We start from the raw sequence: 27023 nt of genomic DNA, 5'->3' as shown, positions 1-27023 counted from the left end.
TGAGATCATGACCTTAGCCAAAATCAAGAGATGCTTAACCGACTGAGCCACCACCCAGGTGTCCCCAAAATTGATTGTTTTAATCAAATCAAATCAAAATAGAAAGTTTTTGAAACTTGACTAAAGGATTCTAGAGTTCACTTGAGAGAATAAAGAGGGAATATTTAAATGAATATTCTGGGGGGAAAAGTGAAGAAGGTCTAATCCAACCAGACCCAACCTTTTATAAAGCTCCAATAAAGCATAGACAGATACCCGACATATGTTTTCCCAAACATAAAAATATGCACACCAGTTAGTGAAATAGAGCAGGGAGTCCAAAAGTAGCATCTATGATGGATAAGAACTTTCACAGATGATAAAGGAGTACTGGTAAATTATGGGGCTGGGGCAAGGAATAGTGAATAAATGGGTCAAATGAAACAGCTACACCAAGGGCAGCACCATGAGGAAGTGCCTGCTGAATGTGCCAGTGAATGGACTGATTCGGCCCTGATGGCTGTGCCCAAACATGTGTGTCCCCGACTGGGAGAGCAGATCTTGTCACAGAGTTTAGTAACAAGTTAACGCCCTCCTCCGGCACTGAAGAGTGTGGGCAATTATTTTCAAACCTGGCTGTACATTGGAATTACCTGGGAAGATGTAACACTGCTTAGCGCCCAGGCTGCACCCAGACCCAAGTAGGTTGGAATCTCTGGGGAGGGTAATGGAACCCAGGTGTCACTGTTTTCTAAGACTTCCCAAGGGTTTCCAATGAGCAGTTACAGCTAAGAATCACTGGTGCAGGGGAGAGAACATGGCCACCTGTGTCTCGCACTATGCTGGTTTTCTCATCTGTAAAATAGGGCCGCTAGCGTGCAAGGCACAGATGAGCAGCCAGAGATGAAGGGAACAGTCATGTGCATCATGGAATCACAACAATAAGTGCCAAATCTTTCTCTCTTCAGAGCAACACCAACAGGATGCATGGTGCATGCTCAGGAGAAAGCCTGGGGTTGGGGACGTCCTAGGATACAAAACCTCCACCCTCACCCCATCTGAGGCTGTCTCTTCCCTCCTCTCCCCATCTCTGGGCTGAGCTCCACCGGAGCTTGGAAAAGGTCCTCTTGGCTCTTTCCCACCTGGACATGTGTATTACAGACATCTGCTCAGACTTGGCTCCTTCTCTTTCTCTCCTCATGGTCCTCAGGCATCAAGAGCTACCAGGAGCATGGCCACCGGATGCTGCTTATCTGGCTGCATGGTGTGGCCATAGCTGGTGAGAACCCCAACAAAGCACTGTTCGAGGGCCTCGTGGCCATTGGCAGGAGGGACCTGGCTGGTAAGAGTGTCCTCTGCTCAGGGCAATACTGGGCCCCAGAGTCAGAGCTGCATGGCCCACCTTGGAGTGTGACAGGGTCCCCAAAGTTCTGCCCAGGCCATAATGCTGTGGGGCAGCACCTTCCAGATTGCTGGTCCTAGCCTTGTCTACTGGAATTCAGGCAGAGCCCTGAGCAAACCACAGTACCTCCTGGCCCCCATTTCCCCATCTGTGCCATGAGGGTTTGGGCTCAGATGATGCCTGCAACTTTCACAGCCCCAAAGCCACTGGTGTTATCATCTCTGGCCCTCCGTACTTTGATTTTTGTTTTTGTTTCTAGTTTAAAATAAGGCTGGAACAGCCTATAGACTTCTTTTTTCACAAGCAGTAATATATATAGGCCAGAAGTAGCTTAATATGAGTTGAACCAGTCAGAGCTGGTCAAATAAATAAAATATCTGAGGCCATCACGACCTTTTGAGTCTGTCAATTCCAAAAGCCTGGTTTGAGATTCATGGCACCCTGTGGAATCATCAGGCAAGCGAGATAAAAGGTTCAGTACTAATCCCTCATTAAAAACAAAATCATCTCATGATGAAAGAACCTTAAATACTGTAATACACGTCCCTGGCCTGGTGCATTACGGGGCTACCACAGGACAGGGTGTTAGGCGGTCACCAATAATAACGAAGGCTAGGTTAGTCACGCACCAACAGTAAAAACATGGGTAGCATGTTATTGAGAGGAAAAAGGAAAGCCCCCCTTTGTAGTATCTCACAGCTGCTGCAGGCAAAGTGGGAAACAGTCACTTCAGAGTGGAGGAATTAGGGATGACTTTTTCTTTTTCAAAACGTTCTTAAATATTATTGCTCTATCTTTTTTTAACACAAACTCTGGCAGGCAATTAAAACATTTTTAAAACCAGCTCTGTGAGGCAGAGCTTAGGCAACATGAAGCAATAGGATTCTTCTGTCTTGCAGAAAGCATCAGGAAGAAAGCAAATGCTGACCCGGGTACCCCCAGGAGGTGTACAGCCATGTAACTGGAGAGGCCAGACCTTCAGGGGCATGGAGACTCAGAATGGGGGCCCCTGAACAGAAGAGGACCACCATTTAAGGGCTTTTAAAAAATCACTGTTAACAGACCTCCAGCTGCTTGTACTGAAACACCCAGCCCTGCAGGACCAGCAGGCACTGTTTGTAATCTCTTTCACAGGGGTTAGTCCAGGGGCCAGTTCAGGTTTTGCAGGTAATCCCCTCCCACAGGTGCAGTCCTTTGCAGTTCTTGGAGCATCACAGCAGTCCCCTGAGATTCAAGGGCCATCTTTTCAGAAAGGACACTGAGGCTCAGAATGGATAAGCAGCTAATCGGCTGTTGGGGTCAGGTGCCAAACCCAGCATTCCTGTCTCCCCAACCTGGCAAAAGGACTCCAACTGTCACTTACAAAACGGACCTCCTTTAACTCATTCACTGGCTTTTAATGAATGCTGTGCTTACAAAAACAGTGTTTCTGTTCACAAGCTTATTTATATGCTTTGACAGTTCTAAGAGGTACACACATTCTTTTTTTCCCATTTTGTTTAGAAATTTAATTTTAAAAATTTATTTTTATTATTTTTTTGAGAGAGAGAGAGAGAGAGAGAGAGAGAGCACGCGCATGCATGGGAGAGAGGGAGAGAGAGAATCCCAAGCAGGTTCCATGCTCGGTGCACAGCCCCACGTGGGGCTCAATCCTACGACTAAGATCATGATCTGAGCTGAAATCAAGAGTTGGATGCTTAACCGACTAAGCCACCCAGGCACCCCTAGAATTATTTTTAACTTTAAAATTTTATTTTGAAATCATTTCAGACTTACAAAAACATTGCAGAAACAGTATGAAGAATTTCTGAATATGCTTCACAATACAGCTTCCCCAAATATTACCATCTTACGTAATCACAGTATAATTTTCAAAACCAGGAAATTAACACTGATACCATACTATCAACTCATCTTCAGACCTTATTCCAATTTTGTTAGTTGAACCGTTCATGTCCTTTTTCTGGACCAGGATCCAGTCCAGAATCACACCTTGCATTTAGTTGTCATTCTTTTTTTTTTTTTTTTTTTTAAGTTTATTTATTTTAAAAGACAGACTGCGTGTGCACAGGGTGGGAGGGGCAGAGAGAGAGGGAGAGACAGAATTCCAAGCAGTCTCCACACCCTCACCGCAGAGCCTGATGCAGGGCTTGAACTCCTAAATTCAAGACCTGAGCCAAGATCAAGAGCTGGATGCTTAATCAACTGAGCTACCCAGGTGCCCCAGGGACACCTGTCTTAGAAAAACTCCCCACAGAGTTATCCACTGGGTCTGAGTCTCAGGAGGGAGAGACAGAATAAAAACTGTTAAGAGCTGAAAGGGGCTTCAACCGTCACACATGGCCAGTGGGAGGTCAGAGTGGAACAATCCTCTGAAAGGCAGGCGGCATTATATCTACCAAAATTACAAATGCATTTGCCCTTTGACCCAGCAATCCCACGTGGAGGAATTTATCCTACAGATAAACCTGCAAACATTAGATACCAAGACCAATGCAAGTTAATATGGCAGAAATTGCTGGGCAGAGCGGTGTATGGGAACTCTGTGCTATCTGCTCAAATTTTTATTTTTACTATTAAAATTTTTGAGAGACAGAGCGTGAGTGGGGGAGGGGCAGAGAGAGAAGACACAGAATCCAAAGCAGGCTTTAAGGTCTGAGCTGTCAGCACAGGGCCCAACGCGAGGCTCAAACCCACAAACCATGAGATCATGACCTGAGCTGAAGTTGGACACTTAAGTGACTGAGCCACCCAGGTATCCCTGCTCAGGTTTTATTTTTAACTGTTTTTAAAAATAAAGCCTATTAACAATTTTTAAAGAATACCTGAGGCTTATGAAAAGAAAGAAAAAGAGGCTTTGAAACCAACCTATTTTACACACAATCACCTATAGGACTGAGGCTGCACAGTCACAGCATGATTTGGATCCCCAGTGCAGCATGTGGCCTCTAAGCCCTTCCTCTTCAAGTGCTGTGTTGAGGGGGAGAAACCTTCTCTTCTATATATTCCATTTAGGAAATGTATTTTGTACCACATGGGATTTAGACTGTTTATCTGGATGAATTTTGTGAAATGGATTTTGTGTTTTGAGACCAAAAAGCAAGTTCTTAAAGAAAATAAAATTGAAATGTTGAAATACATCTTTCACATTCAATATGGTTTTTTTGTTTGGGAGAAGTATGGCAAAATTTCAAGTCAGACAAGCTGTTGTGGATTGGTTCTCTGTAACCACACCACTCAACTCACTACCACCAGTCAATATTTACTGAGTGTGTTCCATGCCGGGCAGTCTGCTGGGAGCTGGGCTGCAGAGCTGAGTAGCCACGGTTCCTGCCCTCTGAGACCTTGTGATGGGGTGAGGGGGGGCTGGGACAACAATAATGTACTATCATGTGTTGGGTGTATACAGAAAACTGTGGGATTTGTTCTTCCTCGGGGAAGGGAAAGGGGAAGAGAAAGGGAAAGAGGAAGGAGAAGGGGAAGGGAAAGGAGAGGAAGGTCTGAGAAGCTCACAGAGAAGGCAGAAGTGGGGGGAAGCACATTCCAAGCAAAAAAACCAGTCTGCGTGATGGCGAGGAGGTGTGATGTATCTATTTGGGGGATGGTGTGGTTGGAACACAGGAAGCATGGAAAGAGGAGGAGAGAGGAGCTGGAGAGGCAGGAGGGCCTGGCTATTTCAGCCCCTCGGGAGACTATTCCAATGGGCACTCTTAGCTCAAGAGTCCTCTATGTGGTTAGCCGGTGCTTGGGGACGCCTGTGTCACAGCTCAGCTTCTCCCCTGCCCAATCCACTTCCCTTCACAACCTCTTCTCTTTGACCCTAAATAACCATCTTGCTCCCAAAGTTTCATCTTGGTATCTGCTTCACCTTGAGACTTGGGGATGGGGTGGGATCCAAGATGGCTGTTTCTAGCTGGGGCATCTGGGGAACAGTGATGCTGGGAGTTGGGGAGGGGGGTTATGGAGAGAAGGGTTAGATTTGGGCAGTGGGGTCATGGGTGTGGCTTTTGCCAGGTGGAGTCTGGTGTGCCTGTAGAAGGCTGGCCTGATGTACAGGCATTCAAGGCCAGCTCAGAATCCGTTGGGGCTGGAAATGGCAGTCCTCAGGGCATAGAACCAGGGAGTAGTTAAAGCTGTTAGGGGAAAATGGCTCCCACGGGGAGAATGTGAAAAGAAAGCAGAGGGCAGTCTCACAGTTCATTGCTATACCAGGAGAGGAAGGGGCTACTGGCCATGTGTGGCCTGGCTCTGCCCACAGGAGTTCCTGTTGGTTGGGAAGTAGTCTCAGATACTAATAGTTAAAAACATTAAGCTCCTACCTTCATGGCTTCCCAAGTGCTTCCCATAACTCACGACTGTTCTCGAGTCACAAGACAGTCAGAGCAGACACTGGCCTACGTGGAAAGATCCTTGGTTTTGTGATGGTCAGATCCAAGTTAACATCCCAGCTCTGCCCTTTCCTGTGTGATGATGAGCAAGTCTCTTGGCTCCTCCCAGTCTCCATGACCTCACCTGTAAAAATCAGTTTAATCAGGGTTGTGGTGGGGATTAAGTCAGAAATAGGATGGCTAACTCAATATTCTTAAAACTTAAAGGGAAAGAAGCATTCATGATGATTTTTCTGTCTCACTTGTACCTCAGAGAAACCAAATAATTGATGAGGGAAGATTTTTGTTTTTAAATCAGAGAACTCTAGTTAATAAATGGAATGATAAAAATTAGAGTTATCGTCACTGTTTTGCATCCTCCAATGAAACAACACATCTGTGCCGTGATAAGCAGGGGCAGCTAAACCATCATGTTAACCACTTAGAAACCACCAGATGTTATGTGCCTCCTGAGTGACATAATGGGAAGCATGCAGCCCTATGAAGCATTCCTGCCAAAAAGACTGAATTTGAGCCTGACTGACCCTCTAGATGTATGTACCAGCTTATGGGAAATACCAGGGACACAGAAACAAGTTAAAGGACACCATGAGGCTGCAATCAGCCAAATCTAGATCGTGGGGAATTCCATAGAGCATAAGAGCCTATTTCTTCAACAAATTAATGGCAAGAAAAAAAAAAAAAAAGGAATATATAGTTTGAAAGAGATTTGGGGCAGTTGGCTGGTTCAGTAGGTGCAGCATGCAACTCTCAATCTCAGGGTCATGAATTCAAGCTCCAAGTTGGGCATGGAACCTACTTTAAAAAAATGTAAAAAAAAAAAAATTAAAAGAGATTTAAGACACATTCCCATTGAGGGGGAAGAAAGAAGGTATGAAAAGTAACTGGCACATAGTAACAGCTCAATAAATGAGACCTACTGTTACTTTACAATGAGCAAACTGCAACTTAGAGAGATTAAGTAACTTCTGTAATGTCATACCAAATTGGCCAACACCACCACGGTTTCTTGTCAGAAAGTCCTATGTCTATGTAGCCCAGTTGGGCAGCTACAATAATCACCAAAGCCATTTGCTGAAAGTGAGTTTTTATTCCAAATGACTGTAATGGCTAGAAAGACAACAGATAAAACTGAAAATGATTCTGCATAACTGGAAAGTAGAAGTAGTTGATGTGGCAGGGAGCACACAGTAGGGTGACAGCTTGGCACTTGATAACGGCAATAACCAAGAATTCATAAAAATAACTGATGTCCTTCTGATACACAATCTGGATGTGCAGCATTTACAGCAAATAACATAAAAAGAAAGAAAAGAAAGGAAACAAACCCTCACAAAATCCCAAACTTCAGAAACTAATATTCGCTTAAGAACACAGTGGTGATGACTTTTGGTAGCAAAATTTTCACAATTCTTAAAATGGGAGTCTTCAAAAGTACTTCCTCAAATTCAAAAGCTAAAAAAACCGAAGAGGGAACAGTTACACTGGCTTAGAAGAGCTGCCGCCTGTCACAAAGACGACAATCAGTCCTACTTCCAAACACAGTGATAACCGGTGAACCTGACAGCCGAATGGAGAGGCCGCCGGGCGGGCACTGACGCCATGATTGTACAAGAACTCTCTGGATCACGCATCATTAACAACGAACACCACAACTATTGCTCCTCCTGACTGACGCTGAGGCTGCCTTTCTGCACCTCAAGTTCCTCAGCACTGACCATCGACGGATCAATGGCCGCGTATTTGGTTCCATGGAATTGCAGCAAATGTATCTGTAGAAACACAGAATTGTTCTTTTAAATGTCACTATGGCATATTTTATACTTCTAAAATTACACAGTAATATGTACTAATAAGAGACAAATTGGAAAACACAGAGAAGTCAAACAAGTATTTTTAAAAACCACAATTTGAGGGACGCCTGGGTGGCTCAGTCAGTTAGGCATCTGATTCTTGATTTTGGGCCTGGGTCATGATCTTGCAGTTCTTGAGTTCAAGTTCTGCGTCAGGTTCTGTGCTGACAGAGCAGAGCCCATTTGGGATTCTCTTTTCCTCTCTCTCTGCTCCTCCCGATCCCCTCTCTCAAAATAAATAAGCATTAAAAAATAACACCCACAATTTGGGATCTTTGTTCCTTATTTAACATGTAACAGGTCTCTCCCAAGTTCCTATAAATTTCATCATCTTAAATGGTGGCACACCACTCCATAAGTTGTTGTTTACCCTCCTGTCCTGCTGCTGTGACTCAGGTCTTTCCCATCCTCTGCTGTTCAGAGCAAGATCATCACGAAGGGCTCCAGGCATCAAGTTTTTCTGAATTTAGGGTCCTCTACTTAGGATCCACTGCCACAAGTGGATGACAGGACCAAAGGACATGACTGTTTTTTGAAGTTCTTGATACTTCTTGCCAAACTGCCAAAGCAGTAATTTCTCATTGCTATTTAAACTTAAAAAAAAAAAAAAAATTTTTTTTTAATGTTTATTTATTTTTGAGAAAGAGAGAGGGAACACAAGTGGGGGAGGGGCAGAGAGAGAGGGAGACACAGAATCTGAAACAGGCTCCAGGCTCCAAGCTGTTGGCACAGAGCCCTATGCAGGGTTTGAACCCATGAACCATGAGATCATGACCTGAGCCCAAGTTGGACGTTTAGCCGACTGAGCCACCCACACACCCCCTCACTGCTATTTTAATATCCATTTAAGGTAGAGGACAAAGTGGCAGTTTTTGTCAGTTTTTGCGTGTATTATTTTAATGCACTAAAAATGGATCAGGAAGTTGCTTCATGAATCTGGTATCCTGTTCTGATTGAATTCATTGTATCCAGGAGGCAAGGTCACATCATACCAAATGGCTACTTCTAGGTATGTGGATATAGGCCTGCTGTTCTTAGAAAAGAGATGGTAGGCAGAGAGACACCTGTCTCTAACACACCTGCTTGAATTCTGCTTTAAATTATTAATGTAAACCACTTTTATCAAGCAAGTGCCTCATTCTTACAGAGAATTCTGTAGTTCTCCTATTCCACCATTAAAAAAAAAACAAGCTTTGTGTTTCAAACTATACACTGTGGGTTCAAAGTGCCCTGGCTTCCAAGCTGGGACTTACCTGTACATAAAGATTCACCTCTGCACTTCTGCACAGGTATGGGAAATTGCCTCCTGTTTTAAGGTGAGCCCTCCGGGCATTAGGATACAGTTTGTACATTTCTTCTTTAGCTTCGGTTGAAAGTGCACTCTGGTCAAATACCTTTAAAAAAAAAAAGGCTGAAACCTACTGGTATTTTAATATGTTCTTTCCACATCATGGAAAATGCTTCCCAAAGCATTTCTTTCTTGTGAAGAGATGCTGCTGAACCTTGGCCAGCCTCGGCCACCTCCTCCTACTGATCCCTGGTGATTTCTAACATAAGCTACAGAATTTGTTGTTGCATTCTTTGGGAGAAAAGTCTACCATGAATTTTTTCCCCTCAAACAGAGTTAACTGAATTAAAAGAATATTAATAGTGAACAATCATTATTGAAAATGCCAGTTAATTTCAAAAAGATCACTAAAATCCCAAAAGAACGTGTAAATTTTATTACTACTTAAAAACAGTTACATAAATACTATATGCTTAGTGAAAAACAAAAACAAAAACAAAAAACAAAATTTTTAAGAGTATAAGAAAAAGTCCAGATCCTTTCCTGGGGGAACTACTGTTAACAGTTTGGAGTGTATGATTCTAGACATCATTTACTGCCCACATAAACTTATGTTTACACACACATTCAAGCAAGTTTTCAGAAAGTAATTTTTTTTCAAAAAGTAATTTTTTTAATCGCGCGCGCACGCACGCACACACACACACACACAGCACTTCCAACTTGCCAAAGCTTAAACAGTTTCCAGTGACCCAAGCTTTGGGTACATGAGCTCAGCTTTGAAAGATGGGCAAACAGAGCAAACGCACTGTGAGGACCAAATATTTTACCAACAGTACTGAAAAGCTTGTTCTGTGTCATGGTCAATGTCGGAATGTAGAGATTACAGTGAAGAATGAGAAGTTATTATTTACATGCTTGTAAATTTCTGGACAAAAATCAATTCTTAAAAAACATTATTTGAATCTAGGAATAAACCCGTTTATGAGGCAAAATAGTTACATGATTTAAAAAAAAATAAGCCAAACCACAATGAAATACCACTTCACATCCATTAGAATCACCATTATCAAAAAACAGAAAATAACAAGTGTTGGGGAGGATGTGGAACAATTCGAACCCTTGTGTATTGCTGGTGGGAATGTAAAATGGTACAACCACTGTGGAAGATGGTATCATGGTTTCTCAAAAAGTTAAACACAGAATTACATATGGCTCAGCAATTCCACTTCTCCGTATATACCCACAAGATGTGAAAGTAGGTACTCAAACAGATATTTGTACACCAATGCTCACAGCAGCATTATTCACAATAGCCCAGAGGTGGAATAACCCAAATGTCCATCAACAGATGCTGGATAAACCAAATGTGGTACCTGCATACAAGAGAGTATTATTCAGCGTTTAATACACGCCATGACATGAATAGACTTTGAAAACATTCTGCTAAGTGAATTCAGCCAGACACAGAAGTACAGATATTATGTGATTCCTTATAGTCTATGTACCTTACGTGAGGTACATAGAATAGTCAAATACATAGAGACAGAAAGTATAATGTTGGGTACCAGGGTCTGGAAGGAGGGGGAATGGCGAGCTAGTGTTTAATGGGTACAGAGCTTCAGTTTGGGATGATGAAAAGTTCTGGAAATGGATGATGGTGATGATTGCACAACACTGTAAATGTACTTAATGCCACTTAAGTTTACTTAATGTACACTTAAAAATGGTTAAAATGGTAAATTTTGTAACATGTATTTTACCACAACTCGAGCATATAAGAAGCAAGCTTTTGTGCTAATTAGATTTTATGGAATTCTTGATTCTCTGCCTCCATGAGGCAACTTTTCTTTGCTACATAGATGTGTAATAGCTAAAGTGCAATATCTGTTGATGACTGTAGCAAAAATATATCAGAATGGGTAAGGACTACCACGTTTGTTTATGTTTATTCCTACTTCAATGGTGTTATTCCTATCAGGAAAAAAATAGGGTAAGCAATACGTTGATTGTTTTAGAACTGAAAAAGTGGGTGGGGGGAGGGTGTAAAAAAAATCCAAGGCAGCGTTGGAAGAGGTACACTGAAAAATTATAAAATAATTATGAGGATTTTGATATATACAGTTAAAACGGTAAAGCATCTATTTGACTTAAAAGGAAGCTTACATCCATAATGGTTACAGGGATGTCCCGAATTTTATGAGGTTCCACATAAGAATTTTGACAATTCAGGGTCAGTCTGGAAGCCAGTTCACTCTGACCCAAACTTTCCAGCTGTAGGAAGAAACACAGGCAAAGGTTTTGAATTAATTTTGTTTCCCACATTTCCATTAAGTGTAATATTTGTGCTTATAAAGGCGGTATCACGTGTGGTGGGTCCAGAAAGATCACCAAGGAGGAAATATAATGTATCTGTGAGACCATGGGCCTCCCAGGTGGTGGCAGTTTTCTACTGTGGGAACCTGGCATCCATAGCCCTCAACATGAATTGCTTCTTCAACCAGGTACCTGTGGGCAGCAAGCCACTTCCTATAACTCACAAGTGACAGATAAACATTTTTAAGAGATTTTGGAGCTGGAAGAGACCTCAGAAAAACCATCTAGCCCCGTAGTCCCTAAATCCAAGTCTGTAGACCTGCTACTTCAGATTCACCTCAAGGAGAAAGAGGGGGAACAGAGTAAAAATACAGGTTCCCAGTTCCCACACCCAGGGATTCCAGTCCAATGGGCTGGAGAGGCCTTGGAATCTGTTTTTGTTTTTTTTTTTTTTTTTTTTTTTTTTTAATGTAGGCTCCATGCCCAACATGGGGCTCGAACTCATGATCCCCAGATCAAGAGTCCCACGCTATACTGACTGAGCCAGTCAGGTGCCCCTGGAATCTGTATTTTTAAAAGCTTCCCCCAAGTGACTCTGTTGAATTACTTACCAACAGTAATAATCTGTGTGGCTGTGTTAAAGTTAATATGGAAGGCTGTTTAGCAAACATCTCTAATACATACTCAATGAGACAGATATATCATCAGGAAGCAAGGAGACACAAAAATTTCTAGTACAAGGTGTCCCCACCCCAACGCCATGATCCTTACCCTGTCCACCATGAAATCAATAGCATCAGCCATCAAAGGGTCCACTGGGCCAGATGAAAAGTTTCCAAGAACTATTTTTTTGAGCATAAATGATGGCATCAGCCAAAAGCTGTAAAACAAGGACCTGATAATTTAAATTTGCAAGGTTACACAAAAGTAGCAAATATTCATTCAATATTGAAGCTTTGTATTAGCTATGTTCTTGGGATCTAGAGATAAAAAGACCTATCTCTTCTTCCAAAGAGCTAGCTTTAAAGCATCTTGTTTTTATATACATTTTCCCGAGCTCCCAAAGAGATACGGTTTAATATGATTAAAGTTTTATTTGAGAATTTAGAATAATTATAAGTGGTATTTCAAGTTTCTTTGCCAAGGTAGACATTTTGATAATACTGAGGATTTATTATTTATCATTATTATTATTATTACTATTTTTTTTTCTTTTTTTACTATTTGGCTTTATTTCCAATGGCTAAACTATTTCCTTTAGAAAACTGAAAAATTAAGATCCCAACCTTCAGGTTTATATCACCTTGATTGATTGATATTTCAAAACAGCAAAATGAAGGAGCTGTTATACTGCCAAAGTTTTCTCCTAGTAGATTCAATTAGGCTAATTCAAGGCAATTCAATCTATGGATTTCTGTAAGTGATTCTTAGTTGATATTTATTCCATTAATTACAAGAATTGAGAGCCATTATATACGGTAAACACTACTTTCTTTAAACCTATGAAATGACTTATAAAAAGTGCAGACCACCTTCTGATGCGTGTTCTCAATGGACTGGCTTGTTGGAAGTTGAGCTTCCCTCACAAGGCCAGTGGGCCCTCTTTCAGTTAACTTTCTCCATCCCGCCCATGGGTTTCCTTATTTTCTCAAGGTGATGTTGCCTAGGTACCCTCTGTGAGGGGTAGACCCTGTTGGCTTTGCTTGCCCCTGTAGCCTCAATGTGTGGCACAAAGTAAACACTCAGATATTTGATAAAATGTAGCTCATATGCAGGGGCACAAACAAAGTAGGGGCAGTCTTGGCTTGTGACAGTTAAAACAACATTAAAAATCATCAAAAATAATCAATGAGCTTTAGTGCATTGTCCGGACATGAACCATTTGTAGCTAATGTATGTAAGAAATTGTTGCACAAATGCTGAGTAAACTACTGAGATAACACCAGAAAACATTTTTAAAGAGAACAGAGTACAACTTATTTTTGAGTAAGCTATACACCCAATGTGGTGCTCAAACTCATGATCCAGAGATCAAGAGTTGCATGCTCCATCTACAATTTTAAAGAAATGTGAAAATAACAAACACAATGTTTACCTAGAGAATTCTGTGAAAAATCAACCTGATCATACAGGTATGTTTACTCATGGAGCTTTGTCTTTTAGGGTAGAGTCTAGCCTTGCTAGCAATGAAAAAAAATCACATTAAATTAGCTTTAAGGTACTATTAGATACTTATCAAATTACTTAAAATGTTATCTTCAGGGTGCCTGGGTGGCTCAGTCGGTTAAGCATTCGACTTTAGCTCAGGTCATGATCTTGAGGTCTGTGGGTTCGAGCTCCGTGTCAGGCTCTCTACCGATAGCTCAGAGCCTGGAGCCTACTTTGGATTCTGTATCTGTCTCCCTCCCTCTCTCTCTCTCTCTCTGCCCCTCCCCCGCTCATGCTAGGTCTCTGTCTCTTAAAAAAATGAATAAACATTGAAAAAAATTAAAAATAAACAAAATGTTATCTTCAATAACTTTTCTTTTTCCAGTGGGGGGAGGGGGAGGGGGATAGGAAGAGAAAGAGAATCCCAAGCAGGCTCCACACTGTCAGACCAGAGCCTGACACAGGGCTCAATCCCACAAACTGTGAGATTATGACCTGAGTCAAAATCAAGAGTCGGACACTCAACTGAGTGAGGCACCCAGGCACTCCTAAAGTGGAATCTTCAATGAAAGGATGACTCAGAGGAAACAAGCGCCCCATGGGTGGCCCCACGAAGCAGGCCACCATTTCCATCTTTCTGAAAGCAGACTAACACTAAAGTGTCATGATGTGCAAGATGTGCTGGCAGACGAAATGTATTCTCTGTTTTTGGAAACGCATTTCAAGGAAATAACCCAGAAAGGGAAGGAAAAAAGCAACGTGTACAATGATTTGCAGAACATGATGAAAAATTGGGGGAAGACAAAATGCCTAAAAACACTGTGTCAGTCAGTATACAGAACTGTTTAACAACATAGTAGGCGGAACAAGCAGAACACCGTATTAGTTACATATGCAACTGAAGAGGACCTGTTAGGATCACATGAATGTATATTAAACAAAGCTAACCCATAATTCAGAGTAATAGAAATAGCTAAATTCAGAGTTCATTCCATTCTTTTCTTTGGCAAAGGTGATTGTTTCTAGTTTTAAAAGCCAGGACAGTTTCAGAAGACAGAGGTAGATACAAGCCCTTTCCACCCCCACACCCCCACCGCTTAGTGCAACAACCCCCCGCCCCCTGCCAAGCCAACATTGTCAAAATTCCACTGAATGAAAATCCTAAGAATTTTGGCCAAATGTTCATGTTCTTACCTGTTTGCAGTCCAAGTTTGGTTGAAGATGGAGGTGTCACTGAAAGAATTGCAGAGGATGAGGGAATGGACTCTGGGAGATGTGTGTGTGTATTCAGCAAATTTCTGGGCCAAAAAGCCTCCCAAAGAAGCCCCAAACAGGTGAACCTAATTGCAAACAAACACAAGAAGAATAGTACAACAACAATCAATCCTGAACATAAATACAAAAAAAAAAAAAAAAAAGTAGTTTTACTTCTCACCAACCACAGAATACATAATGTCATCATAGTCCTTAGATGAAAATATCAATAGCAGTTCAACATTTAGGAAACACTGCACTTAAGTACAATTTATACATCCCGTCAAGAAAACAATCTGTGCATGCAAATACAAGTAAGAAAATATTATCTACAGATTACACTAGAAAATGAAACCACTCAGTAATTTATATTTAAGAAAACTATGATTTGGTAATTCTACTCCTAGGTACAAACTCAAAAGAACTGAAAACACATGTCCACGTTCGTGTGTCCACGAATGTTCACAGCAGTGTTATTTCTTTTTTTTTTTTTAATTTTTAAAAATGTTTTATTTTTTATTTTTGAGAGAGAGAGAGAGAGAGAGACAGAGTGAAGCGGAGGGGCAAAGAGACAGGGAGACACAGAATCTGAAGCAGGCTCCAGGCTCTGAGCTGTCAGCACAGACCCTGATGCAGGGCTCAAACTTGCAAGCTGTGAGATCATGACCTGAGTCGAAGTCAGATGCTTAACCAACTGAGCCACCCAGACACCCCACAGCAGTGTTACTTCTAATAGCCAAACAATGGCAACAATCCAAATGTGCATCAACTGAAAAAGGGATAAATAAAATGGGGTACACCTATATAGTGGGATATTATTTGACAATAAAAAGGTGGAGTACTGATACACGCTACAACATAGACGGGCCTTGCAAACATTATGCTAAATGAAAGAAGTCAGTTAGAAAAGATGAACACTAAGAAAATTAAAAAAAAAAGATGAATACTGCATGATTCCATTTATATAAAATACCTAGAATGGGTACATCTACACAGGCAGAAAGGAGATTAAGTTGCCAGGGGTAGGAGAAGAAAGGTGAGGAGTCACTAGTAATGAATATGCGGTTTCTTTTTGGGGTGAAAAAAATGACCTAAAATTGACCCTATTTGTGAATATATTATATTTATTTATATATAAAATATATTTATGTTTACATATAAATATATATCGCACCTATCTATGAATATATTAAAAACCATACTCACACACTTGAAAAGGATAAATTGAATGGTATGTGAATTATATCTCAAAAGAAGTATCATTTAAAAACAAAACAAAGACAATACCAGGCTTTACAATGTAAATGCTGCATTAAAATCACATGTAAATATTTAGTTTTAGGGTACTCACTTTATCCAGTTGTAAATGATCTAAAAGTTTTCTAAATCCATCACAGAATTCAAGATGGTCCCAATAAACTGGATACTGCAACTGAAATAATAACATTATTAATTAATAATAAATATAGGGGAGCCTGGGTGGCTCAGTCAATTCAAGCGTCTGACTTTGGCTCAGGTCAAGATCTCACAGCTGGTGAATTTGAGCCCCATGTCAGGCATTGTGCTGACAGCTCAGAGCCTGGAGCCTGCTTCGGACTCTGTGTCTCCCTCTCTGCCCCTCCCACACTTGCACTCTGTCTCTCAAAAATAAATATTTAAAAAATTAAAAAAAATATATATATGCAAAATTTAGGACTCCCATAATAGCATTTCTCAATTGCTCAAGCTCTGCTCCTTTTATTTTTGAGAAAGAGAGAGAGAGAGAGAGAGAGAGAGAGAGAGAGACACACACACACACACACACACACACACACACACACACACAGCATGAGCAGGGGACGGGCAGAGAGAGAGGGAGACACACAATCTGAAGCAGGCTCCAGGCTCTGAGCTGACAGCACAGAGCCCAATGCAGGGCTCACACCCATGAACCATGAGATCATGACCTGAGCTGAATTCAAACGCTTAACCAACTAAGCCACCCAGGTGCCCCTAGACCAATTTATTTTATTATTATTTTTTCAATGTTTTATTTATTTTTTGAGAGAGAGAGGGTAAGTAGGGCAAGGGCAGAGAGAGTGGGGGACAGAGGATCTGAAGCAGGCTCCGCACTGAAAGCAGCAAGCCCCATGTGAGGCTTGAACCCATGAACGGCAAGATCAAGACCTAAACTGAAGTCTGCTGTTCAACCGAATGAGCCTCCCAGGTGCCCCCCTAACAGACCAATTTAAAAAAAGAATAGCACACAAGAGATATTATGTGAATAATAATTTCAATTCATGTCTGTTTCCTTTCCAAATAGCTAAGAAACTCTGAGGTTCAAGGGTGAATAGGAGCAGAACCCTTTCAAGTAAAAAAATACTGTTTTCCCTTTAATCCAATTTAATTCTAAAAGTATGGCTCAGGAGAACTCGAAATAAAATCCTAAGGAGAATTCCCTCTCTTTTTGGCAGCATTGCTTGAAGTGTGTATTCAATAAAATTGTTCCTCTTTTCTTAATTGACTCAGACATTATATCTGATTTCTTGTACCTTTATTTGTGGCCAAAAAAGTATGGTGCTTGACCTTAAGTAGCCTATAAAAGCTGAGGAGGAGGAGGAAAAGAAATACAAGTTACTACCTCCTTTCTAGAGGACTCCAGTTTGTCACCAAAGAATTCCACGCTCTTTAATAATAAGCAAAACCTGTCTGACAGGCTAGTTGTTTTAAGAACTTAGATTCCTTTTGTCATTAACAAGTTGCTGGAATTGATACTATCATGTATATAATAGGATAACTTTAGATTTGCTCTAATTATGTTACTTTTACTATTAAAAATTTCACTTGTGGATGAGATTCCACTATTCTGACAGGATGAAGAACAGCTGCTCCCTAGCAGATAATCTGAGAACTGGAGTCGGATGGTAGAAAAGAAAGCTATTATAGGGCATCTGGGTGGCTCAATCAGTTAAGTGTCTGACTTTGGTTCAGGTCATGCTATCTCGGTTTGTGGGATCGAACCCCGCGTCAGGCTCTATGCTGACAGCTTGGAGCCTGGAGCCTGCTTCGGATTCTCTGTCTCCCTCTCTCTCTACCTGACCCCCAATTGTGCTCTCTCGGTTTGTGGGATCGAACCCCGCGTCAGGCTCTATGCTGACAGCTTGGAGCCTGGAGCCTGCTTCGGATTCTCTGTCTCCCTCTCTCTCTACCCGACCCCCAATTGTGCTCTCTCTCTCTCTCAAAAATAAACAAACATTAAAAACAAAACAAAAAAGGAAAAGAAACCTATATTGTAAAAATATTTTTTTTATGAAGCCTTTAATTTAAAAATATCTATGCCCAAGATAGGGGATAAAACTGTACACAACTTACACACACACACACACACACACACACTGAGTACAAGTAAAACTGGAAATCTAAGATTGGTGGATTGTATTAATATCATACCCTGGTTACAATATCCTACTACAGTTTTGTAAAATGTTACTATTGAGAGAAACTGGGCAAAGTATAAAAGGGATATCTCTGTATCATTTCTGAAAACTACAGGTGAACCTATAATGATCTCAATAAAAACGTAAATGACAAAAGGACTGGTACCTTTCAACTGCTAGATAAGTATGTAATAAGTTTTAAAATCTTGTGAGGTAGGGGCACCTGGGTGGCTCAGTTGGTTAGCCAAAACAGACATGTTTTGGGTCAGGTCATGATCTCACGGTTCATGGGTTCAAGCCCCTCACTGGGCTCCTTGCTGACAGTGTGGAGACTGCTTGGGATTCTCTCTCTCTCCCTCCCTCCCTCTCTGCCCCTTTCTCACTCTCTCAAAAATGAATACATACATTTTAATAACTACATAAATAAAACAAACCTCGTGGGGTTAGGCACATAAGGACAAAGTAACTTTGAAGACATCACTGGCCTTTTCTTTTTTAAGTTTTATTTTTAAGTAATCTCTGCACCCAATATGGGACTCAAACCCACAACCCTGAGATCAAGGGTTACACGCTACACCAGCTGAGCCAGCCAGGTGCCCCTGGCCCTTTCTTGATTCATTATCTAGCTAATGAAATAAGGAAATCCCACATCAAGAAGCTTGAGGGCAAGAAGAAATATCCAGCCAAAAGGCAAAGCAATTTGGACTTGCCAGCTTGGAGCAAAAAACACACAGTCAACTTCAGACAGTGCTCTGAAGTGGGAGAGACGTCTGTGGCCGCTCAGTTTCCCCTCCCCGGCTGATCAACAGAGGCTACCAGGAAAGGTACTGTCGTGTATTAGGCTGTGGAGGGCTGGGATGAGTGTGCTTGCCACCCCGCTTTCCTGAAATGCCGTCAACCAAGAGGAATTATGAAAACCCAGAACAAGGGAGGATTATGTTGCAGAGACTCAAAACATGCCACATGAAGAATGATCAAAGAATGTGGAGAATTTCTCCTGAAAGAAAAGACCTGGGGGGAAGGCCGCAAGCTGACAATAACTAGTTTTCTCGAGAAGGGCTGTCAGGAGGAAGAACTGGATTTGTTCCATGTGGCCCCAGTTGGTGGTAAACCCAGTAAAACTTTAAGTTACCTTCCGAGAAAAGAGATCTGGTCCACATTTTCTCTCCTTCAGATAGTAAATAAAATGTACGGTAACAGCAATATTCCCACAGGGAGACCCGTTTTACATGTTACTGTTCTGGCTCCCGGAAACAAGTGCCAACTCCAAAGCCCAAGAGTCTCTCCTTCCTGAGAAGTAAGGAGACCAGCCTCCAATACTTTTCGTTTTTAAAGTTTATTTATTTATTATTGAGAGAGAGAGAGAGAGAGACAGAGAGGCAGATTGTGAGATCAGGTTTGATCTCACAAACCTGAGCAGAAATCAAGAGTTGTACACTCAACCGACTGAGCCACCCAGGAGCCCCTGGCCAGCCTCCGTTGTTACACAGTCGAGGCGTCATGAACAACGGTGCCTTCCTCACCTACACTGTTCTTCCAGAAGAGATTCAAGAATGACCAATGGGAAACTAGATTTAGACCAAACTCAGTGATAAAATAACAATTAGAAACAAAAAACTTCTTAAGTAAATGCTGAGAGTATGGGCTATAATAAGAGCCATCCCAATAGTCAAAGACTTACATTAAAGCAAGCTTTCAGTCAGCTGAATGTCAGCAGACCCCTCTGCTGTATAATATTGCACATTCAGCTCCCTTGCAGGCAGTGGTGTAATGAACCAGGAGTGGAAATGGAGTCAGAAGACTCAGACTGGTTCTCCTTCCACCACCTAGTGGTCATGCCCTGCCACGATCACCAAAATGGCTGGACCTCCATTTCCTCATCTATAAACAAGGACAATGCTTCCTACCATTCAGAGTTAAGAGAATGTACATAAAAGCTGGGCACTGAGGTTTCCATAGAAGTTTGTACCCTCTGCATCTCTGTATGTCCGTGTACTACACCGCCTTCCTTCGAAAGGCTTCATTTCACATTTTAAAGAAGGAAAACAATCTTACCTCAACTAAAAAAAAAAAAAAAAAGCCCATTATGATAGTTAATCAGGAACAGAAGTACCCACATACAAAAAAAAAAAAAAAAAAAAAAAAAAAAAACCACAACCAAACCCAAAAAATGTGGACTTGAACTGTAATACTGAATCAATAATACTTACAGCTATAACCCGGTAACCCCATCCAGTCAAAGCCAAAATCTGCCGGAAAAATACATCTGCAGTTCCGCTGACAGGGGGAAGAAATATCAGAGGACACCTGATATTTCTGGGGCCTGCATCATACAGCGACCATATTTTACTATCATCATCATCCACGATAATCTGGAGGGAAAGTTGTAAGAAAAAAAATGGAAAACCTTATGGATTTGGTTTGATATTGTTACTTTACACTATAATTTCTGTGACAATTTTAATGCCACCGCCTTGGTTGTTACAAGGTACCATGGGGATCACACCAGACTAGCGTGTATAATAAATAAATTGCTTTGGTCTCTTTTTCCTTCTTCTATGTGCTAACATACTGTACAGAATTGCCTTATATCCTTCCAAAGACTATAAAGCTTTTTTTAAAATCAGTTTTTCATTTTCCTTCCCATCCATGATTATAAAAGCCTGTTTTGTTTACCATTAAACAGTAAACCCTGTAATTGGCATCTTACTTCTTCCCCATACTTCTGGCTTTGTGTGTGTGTAGGAGGCAATTTGCAGAGTCATTCTCCAGTGCTGTCCGGAGGGGAGGAAAGACTCCAGGCTCTAGGGACAAACTAGGGAGAGATGGTACCACTCAGGAGATGGTTCTGGAACCTGATCTACACCACGTCTTTGAGGGGGAGACTTTTGCTAAAGAGGAAGGACACAGCAGGTGTAGGTGTCCCTGTTCTGGAAGAATGTTTCAAATCAGTCAGCCAGGTGTAGGGAATGGGTACAGGAAAAAACTGGTTTTCTTGAGAAAAGAGGGTTGGGAGGAGGAAGGGCATCAGAAACCTTCCTGAATTAGTAGTTCTTAACCCAAAGGGAAAAAAGATGAGCATTAAGTGAGCTGAGACAAGTCAAGGGCTCAGCGTGGAGTTTGGCAGTGAGAGTTTCAGTGAGTGTTAGATATTAGTATTATTCACTGCATGATAGTTTACTTTTTGTCTTCTGTGGCTGACTTTTTCGTGATATTTGGAAAAGTACCTGAACTTCCTGAACTTTTGCCAGTGCAAATCAATTATTTATCCTACTTTTACATTAAAAAATTCAAGGCCTCCAGGTTCTATTTTCTGAGAGCTCCTAGCTGGCAGTGCTGTGGGCCCCTGGTGTCACTGTGGATGGAAACACACTGACTGGGATCACTGGTATCACTGGGAGCAGACAAACGGGGCAAGGCACAGTCCAGAGTAACCTAACAATTCCCTTTTAGACATCCCCAGGTCACAGATGATGACAGTAATATCTCATACTCATGTTTCTGCCCTTGGCATCTTGCCACACACAATTTTGCTCTGATTTTATTTTGGGAGGCTATGATTGTGGTAAAAATCTCTTAATGGCTTTTGACAGTGCACACAGTAAATCCCAATCTTGTAATAATAAAACTAATATGAGGTAAGAATATTTAGATCTCTGAAATTTTCCAGGAAGTTATTTCAATAATCTATTTGGGAGAAAAGTAACAAAAATAGCATGTTCTCTCCCCCCCTTTACTGAGATATAATTGACATAGTATGTTCTGAATATAAGCCATAAATACTTAAAAGCTGTTTATCACTTCAATTTTCTCAGAGTTCTCTGAATGGCAATTTTGTCAGAAATCCCTTAGAAGATGCAATATCTACCTGATAATTTAAAATCTAGCACCACGAAATTTCAAGCAAACTTATCATGACTTGTGGACCAAACTGATCTCACAACTGGAGAAAATCACATCAACCATACTACCTCCTATAACTACTTCTAAGAATATTGAGAGAAGTGTGGGTTGTTTGGGGTCTGGTGATCAGCTTGCTGAGAAAGTGAGCTATCAAGATGAGCGCACATGAATTATTTGAGGGGATGGGACAAGGTAGAGGGACTGCAAGACACAATTATCATTTAGTATGGGCAGGAGTTTCCCAGGGAACAAGAAGGAAGGGCAGCTCCCTTTGGTAAGCAGTCAAGTACTTCTGACTCTGAAGTCAGATTAATTTGATTTTAATGGGCAGACTCTACCAGGCTGAGTGACCTTTAACATGTTAACCTCTCTGGACCTTGGTTTTCTTATCTGCAACAGGGGCACATCACTACCAGCTTTGTTCAACTGTTAAGAATTAAATAAGGTATCTGCTGACCTCCTACAACAGTGCCAGTTGTCTAGCAGATACTCTGTTTACACTTGGAGAACTGTATCTCAAATCTCTATATGGAGAATAGTTCTGTTGTTAATTCAAACCTGCATGGCACTTCCACAGATGTCTACCCTGAAAAAATAACTATAACAGAGACATAGATGATTTTCATCTCATACTTTTGCAAAGGGATCAGCAAAGACTTTGCTCTATGACTTAACTAGCTTTTGTTCAGTACGATCCCCAAACATTTGGGATTAATTAGGGACTCAGAGTCGACAGTCAAACTTCACTGTGAATGACATCTCAGGCAAATAAGATTTCCTGAAAATGGCTACCATTACAGAGGATCTATAATGTGGCCCATTGAAAATCTTAAATCTGAGGAACAGGAAAAGGCTTTATAATCGAATCTGACTGCACGTACTATATAGTTGCTGTTGCGGCAAGCTTTCCACTATCTACAGAGTACACATATTCCTGTTTGCTTGAATACACAAAAGCAATTATAAAATAATGAGTACAGTTATACCCACTTTTACTCTTGAATGCGTCTCAAGTGTTCACTGCACTTGACAAAGAAGGGGTGAACTTTATGCCCTACAACCCAGACTCCTGATATTTGGCAATAACCTTTACTCTCAAACACTGTTAAGGCATAACATCTAAGTCACAAACAAAAACAATAAAAGATTTTGCAAATAAGAGGTGTAGGAAAACCATACATACCTTTTTAAGGGGAACTGTACTTCTAAACCAGTTATAATCAGGAGAGACTTTAATCTCTCCCATGATTAGCTGAAATGGAGGTTAACCCTGAAATAAAAGCATGTGATGTTTCATGTCAAGAATTCATGTTTACATCAGAACCAAATGTAGAGTCTGGTCTAGCTATAAAAACAATACTTTAAATGGTAAAACCAAAGAAATGGGCTATTTTACCTTGTCAGTATATACTTAAACTACAGAAAACAATTTGGTGAAGTCCTATAGTCACAGAGCAGGAGGGGGCCCTGAGAGATAATTACTTTCTTAGTTCCTCCGGATGAAGAACCTGGTCTAGAAAACTTAAATGACTTACCAGCGATCTCCTGTCTATTGCAGAGCTAGGACCAGAGGTAGGACAGTGTGTTCTGACACCAGAATGCCTGTCCTAGGTAAATGATTCCAAACTGCAGTACCATCGCCTCTGTGTTGACAGTATCTTAAGAATCCATTTTAACAAAGATGTCTGATAGAGTTTCAGGGAACAGTCCACACTAGAGAAAGGGGGTAATAGAAGCCTGCATCCTGATCAAGTCACAAAATGCCATAAATCTAACTCTAGCAGAACATAGTTTCAGAACCTCACATGTAGTTCTTAATGCAGTTCTTGATGTGATTAAATGTGATATACCCTCCTCTGAAAGATCTATGATCAAATACCAGGACAGGCTTGAAGGCACTATAACCAGCAACAAAACATGGGTCTTTAGAAGAAATACGCAGTCTCTTGTGGTGAGATTAGTGATTTTTAGCTTTTATAGCTGCGTGACCTTGGAAGAGTCACTGACCTTCTTTGAGCTTGCTTTCCCATCTATGACTGTTTCACCACTGTATTTTCAAAGCCTAGAACAGTGCTTGGCACAGAACAGGCATTATCTGTTGACTAAATGGATGACTATGTCCTAAGGAGACTGGATCAGGCAATCCTAGAGTCTCTTTCGACCCAGGGATCTAACAGCTTTGGAATGGCTGGGCATCTTCAAGGGAAAGGCTGCCCCTCCTTGCTCAGGCATCTGTATTGTCGTAACAGGAACTTGAAATTATAGCTCCCTGTTGCAGATTCTTATTGCCAAACGAGGAACTTCCACCCCCTGGTTTGGAAGGATTCAAATACTTGCTGTGTATCCTGTCCTCTACCCCCAGAGCAAGTCTGGATTTCCTAACAAGGCTAGGATGTGTTCAAGACCATAACACTTACCTCCTGGGCTGACTCTGAATTGTTATTTTGAGTGGTTGGTCAGCGGGTGCAGTTCTCTGGACTGGCCAGGAGCTGGGGACTCCTTTTTGGCCCTCCACATCTGCCAACTCAGGAGTTCAGGGAACTTAGCAATCATAACAGTTACCTCTAATCTTGGGGGGGTTACTAAACCCCAAGGAGATGGGAGACGTAGGCATCCATTATTAAACTTGATTTACAACCTTGACATTGCAATAATGGTCTGTTCCCTCAAGGCTAGGATGGTAATTTTAGAAAAGTTTGTTAAAATCATAAGCTGTTCTCAAAAGTACCAAGAATATCATTAGCCAGTCTCATGCTGAAATCAGTGTGCACAGATGTAGTTATAATTCATCCTGGAATAAAGAAAATCGTTCTTTGCATATCCATTTTCTCTTAACGAATATTAACATGTTAAAAAAAAAAATCTAAGCCACTGGAATCTACTCAGTAGGTTTATAAAACATCTAAGCTACTTAAAGCCAGAAAGGTAGCTTCTAGATTTGCCAGACTTGGGATAAATTAATTCAGTTTTGGAATCAGCTGCAAGGTGCAAACCAAACTATCATAGACATACAGATCATACACAGGCACACACATTCACTGACATCCACTTCTTCCCAGAGCAACAAGTAGAAAGATGTGCCTTACCACAGTCCTCAGCATTATTCACAACCACCTCAGTATAACATTTTATAACTAATCTCACTGGATGGAGAGATTCCACCCAACTGTGACTAAACTTTTGTAGCGGCAAGTGATTTTAACACTTGTGTTAGTTTGGCAATACATGAAAGGTAAGATAGATACCAAATGTTGCATCTGACCAACTGACATCTAAGTTAAAAAAAAAAACAACAACAAAAAAACTCACTGCTGCAAAGAGAAAGCAGCTGTGAGTGGTATGAAAAGGAAGTCTGTTCTCTGAGCTCTCTTTCATTCACTAAAGGGGTATACTTTTCCAAGTCATGAGAGGAACATTCTGTATATGGCAAAAAAAGGTTAACTGAGATTGTGACCAAACTGGTCAGTATTAAATAAGAAAGAATGCCTACCAGGAGCTCAACACTGATCTGATCTCTCACAATTCAATTCTTCGCAAAAACAAAAGCACCTGTTCATGCTGGTGGGAAAAGGGCTACAGAGATCAACCTTAATCTTGCCTAAAGAAATCCCTCCTCAGGGAGTACTTTGGACAGTCAGTCCTCTCTGGCCCTGTGGTGCTAGACAATAAAATTGCCAATTGTGAGTGTGCATCAGGAATTACATGCACTTACCCCTCAGGGATTCAACAGAACCTGCCAGTTTACAGTCAATGAAATCATCTTTAAAAATGTTTAAGTCACATAACCAGATTAACTAGTCACAGGTTTTTGGATCCTTTATCTCAATCTGTAGTTGATCCACATATGGACAGTCTGTGATTATTAATGCCAGCAGTAACTAAATATTAGGACCTGAGAGTCTCTAGGCAATGCAGTTGGCTTTTTTAATGCAAATCTCAACAGCTCACCACACCAGTACACAGCTATCCTTTCTTCCTCCAGATTTCTTTAGGGGAACATTTATCCCTCTTTTCTTCAGGAACTTACTCCATTATTGTCTAAACCTCATGGGAGGAAAAGCTGCCAACTTGACATTTCTTCTGTGACACCTCATCTTGTACTGTCTTGGTATAAAAGCTCTTGGAAATTTGCACACAGCTATTAAGTTACTCCTCGGTCTCTTGAATCATGCTGCTAACAGGAGCTGGAACATTGTACAAGGAGACAAAGCAGCAGCATAAATGCAGAATTTATAACTCCCTAGGAAAGCCAGAAGAAGGAAAGCAAAGCACTCTAGTCCTGTTACTTTCCTCATCCCCCATTCACAAGTCTCACACCAGGTACTGAGCAATGACAAAGACATTTGTCACTTTCAGGCTGAGTGAGGTGCAATCTTCAAAATAACTAGCTTCTGCTCAGAGTTCTTAAAAGTTGAAAAACATATTCCTGGGCTGCAACAGTGTATCCCCGGGACCAGATTACAATAGTATGCCCTGGTCAAGAGACCCGCACCCCCAACCCCAGATGATCCACACAGACCCCACCCTTTCCCAGTCCCGCCTGTGAAAGCCACAACAAGGCAGGGTCACAGTACAACGGCCACCTCAGGAAGTCAAACTTGACCTCAGACAGATACACATACACAGAGGGACATGCGGTCACGTGCATGATCACATGGACCGGCCCACTAGGGGCCACACTAACAAAGTCACACCAACAGAGGCAGCCGCACACAGTACATACACACCCACCTGCAAACCTATACACACCACACACCCACACCCCGCTTCCAGGGCCTCGCCCACCCCTCACCTGCCGTGGCCTCCCCCACGTCCCTTTCCCTCCTCCCCAAGGCGGCTCTTCCCTCCAGTAGGGGCGCGGGCCGGGGAGGCGGCTGGGTCCGGGTCACCGCCGGCTGCCGGAGCGCTCAGCACCCGCAGGCACAGCGGGCTGTGGGGGCGAGCTGGAGGGCGGGCCTCCAAGGGGCGGGGCGCGCGGCCCGGCGAGCCTCAGCTACCGCTCTCCCCCCTCCCGAACGGTTCGCACAGTGGGCGCGAGCCTCGCGCTTCCGGGTTCGGAGGAGGCGGGGCCACGTC

General features: G+C 41.8%; 2 protein-coding genes across 16 annotated transcripts in view; one reads left to right on the top strand and one right to left on the bottom strand.

The window, feature by feature from the left end:
• Nucleotides 1–2965, top strand: part of ANKDD1A (ankyrin repeat and death domain containing 1A) — a 38191-nt gene extending 35226 nt beyond the window's left edge. For 8 of the 9 annotated variants that reach the window (XM_045449457.1, XM_045449456.1, XM_045449451.1 and 5 more), the window contains 2 exons: nt 1190–1321; nt 2281–2965. In XM_045449457.1, the coding sequence (XP_045305413.1) occupies nt 1190–1321; nt 2281–2342 (194 nt within the window). In that variant the 3' untranslated portion in view covers nt 2343–2965. The remainder of the gene's footprint in view (nt 1–1189; nt 1322–2280) is intronic. The other variant, XM_045449452.1, reaches the window with a different exon arrangement.
• A 3877-nt stretch (nt 2966–6842) lies between these two features.
• Nucleotides 6843–27023, bottom strand: SPG21 (SPG21 abhydrolase domain containing, maspardin). 7 transcript variants are annotated; one of them, XM_045449444.1, is made up of 10 exons: nt 26740–26998; nt 24365–24738; nt 23131–23217; nt 20255–20416; nt 15980–16060; nt 14569–14714; nt 11998–12121; nt 11077–11184; nt 8876–9016; nt 6843–7541 (listed from the first exon to the last, which is right to left on the bottom strand). In XM_045449444.1, the coding sequence occupies exons 3-10, from the start codon at nt 23191–23193 to the stop codon at nt 7425–7427; spliced, it is 942 nt and encodes a 313-aa protein (XP_045305400.1). In that variant the 5' UTR covers nt 23194–23217; nt 24365–24738; nt 26740–26998; the 3' UTR covers nt 6843–7424. The 7 variants fall into 7 exon arrangements, with proteins under 7 accessions (XP_045305400.1, XP_045305399.1, XP_045305403.1 ...); XM_045449443.1 differs by having other exon boundaries at nt 24365–24619; XM_045449447.1 differs by lacking the exon at nt 24365–24738 and adding an exon at nt 25975–26131 and having other exon boundaries at nt 11998–12106; nt 26740–26995.

This window comes from Leopardus geoffroyi, chromosome B3 (assembly GCF_018350155.1).
Source record: "Leopardus geoffroyi isolate Oge1 chromosome B3, O.geoffroyi_Oge1_pat1.0, whole genome shotgun sequence".
In the NCBI taxonomy this organism is placed as follows: Eukaryota; Metazoa; Chordata; class Mammalia; order Carnivora; family Felidae; genus Leopardus; species Leopardus geoffroyi.
Note: the sequence above shows the minus strand (reverse complement) of the source record. Positions and strands in the feature narration are given on the sequence as shown.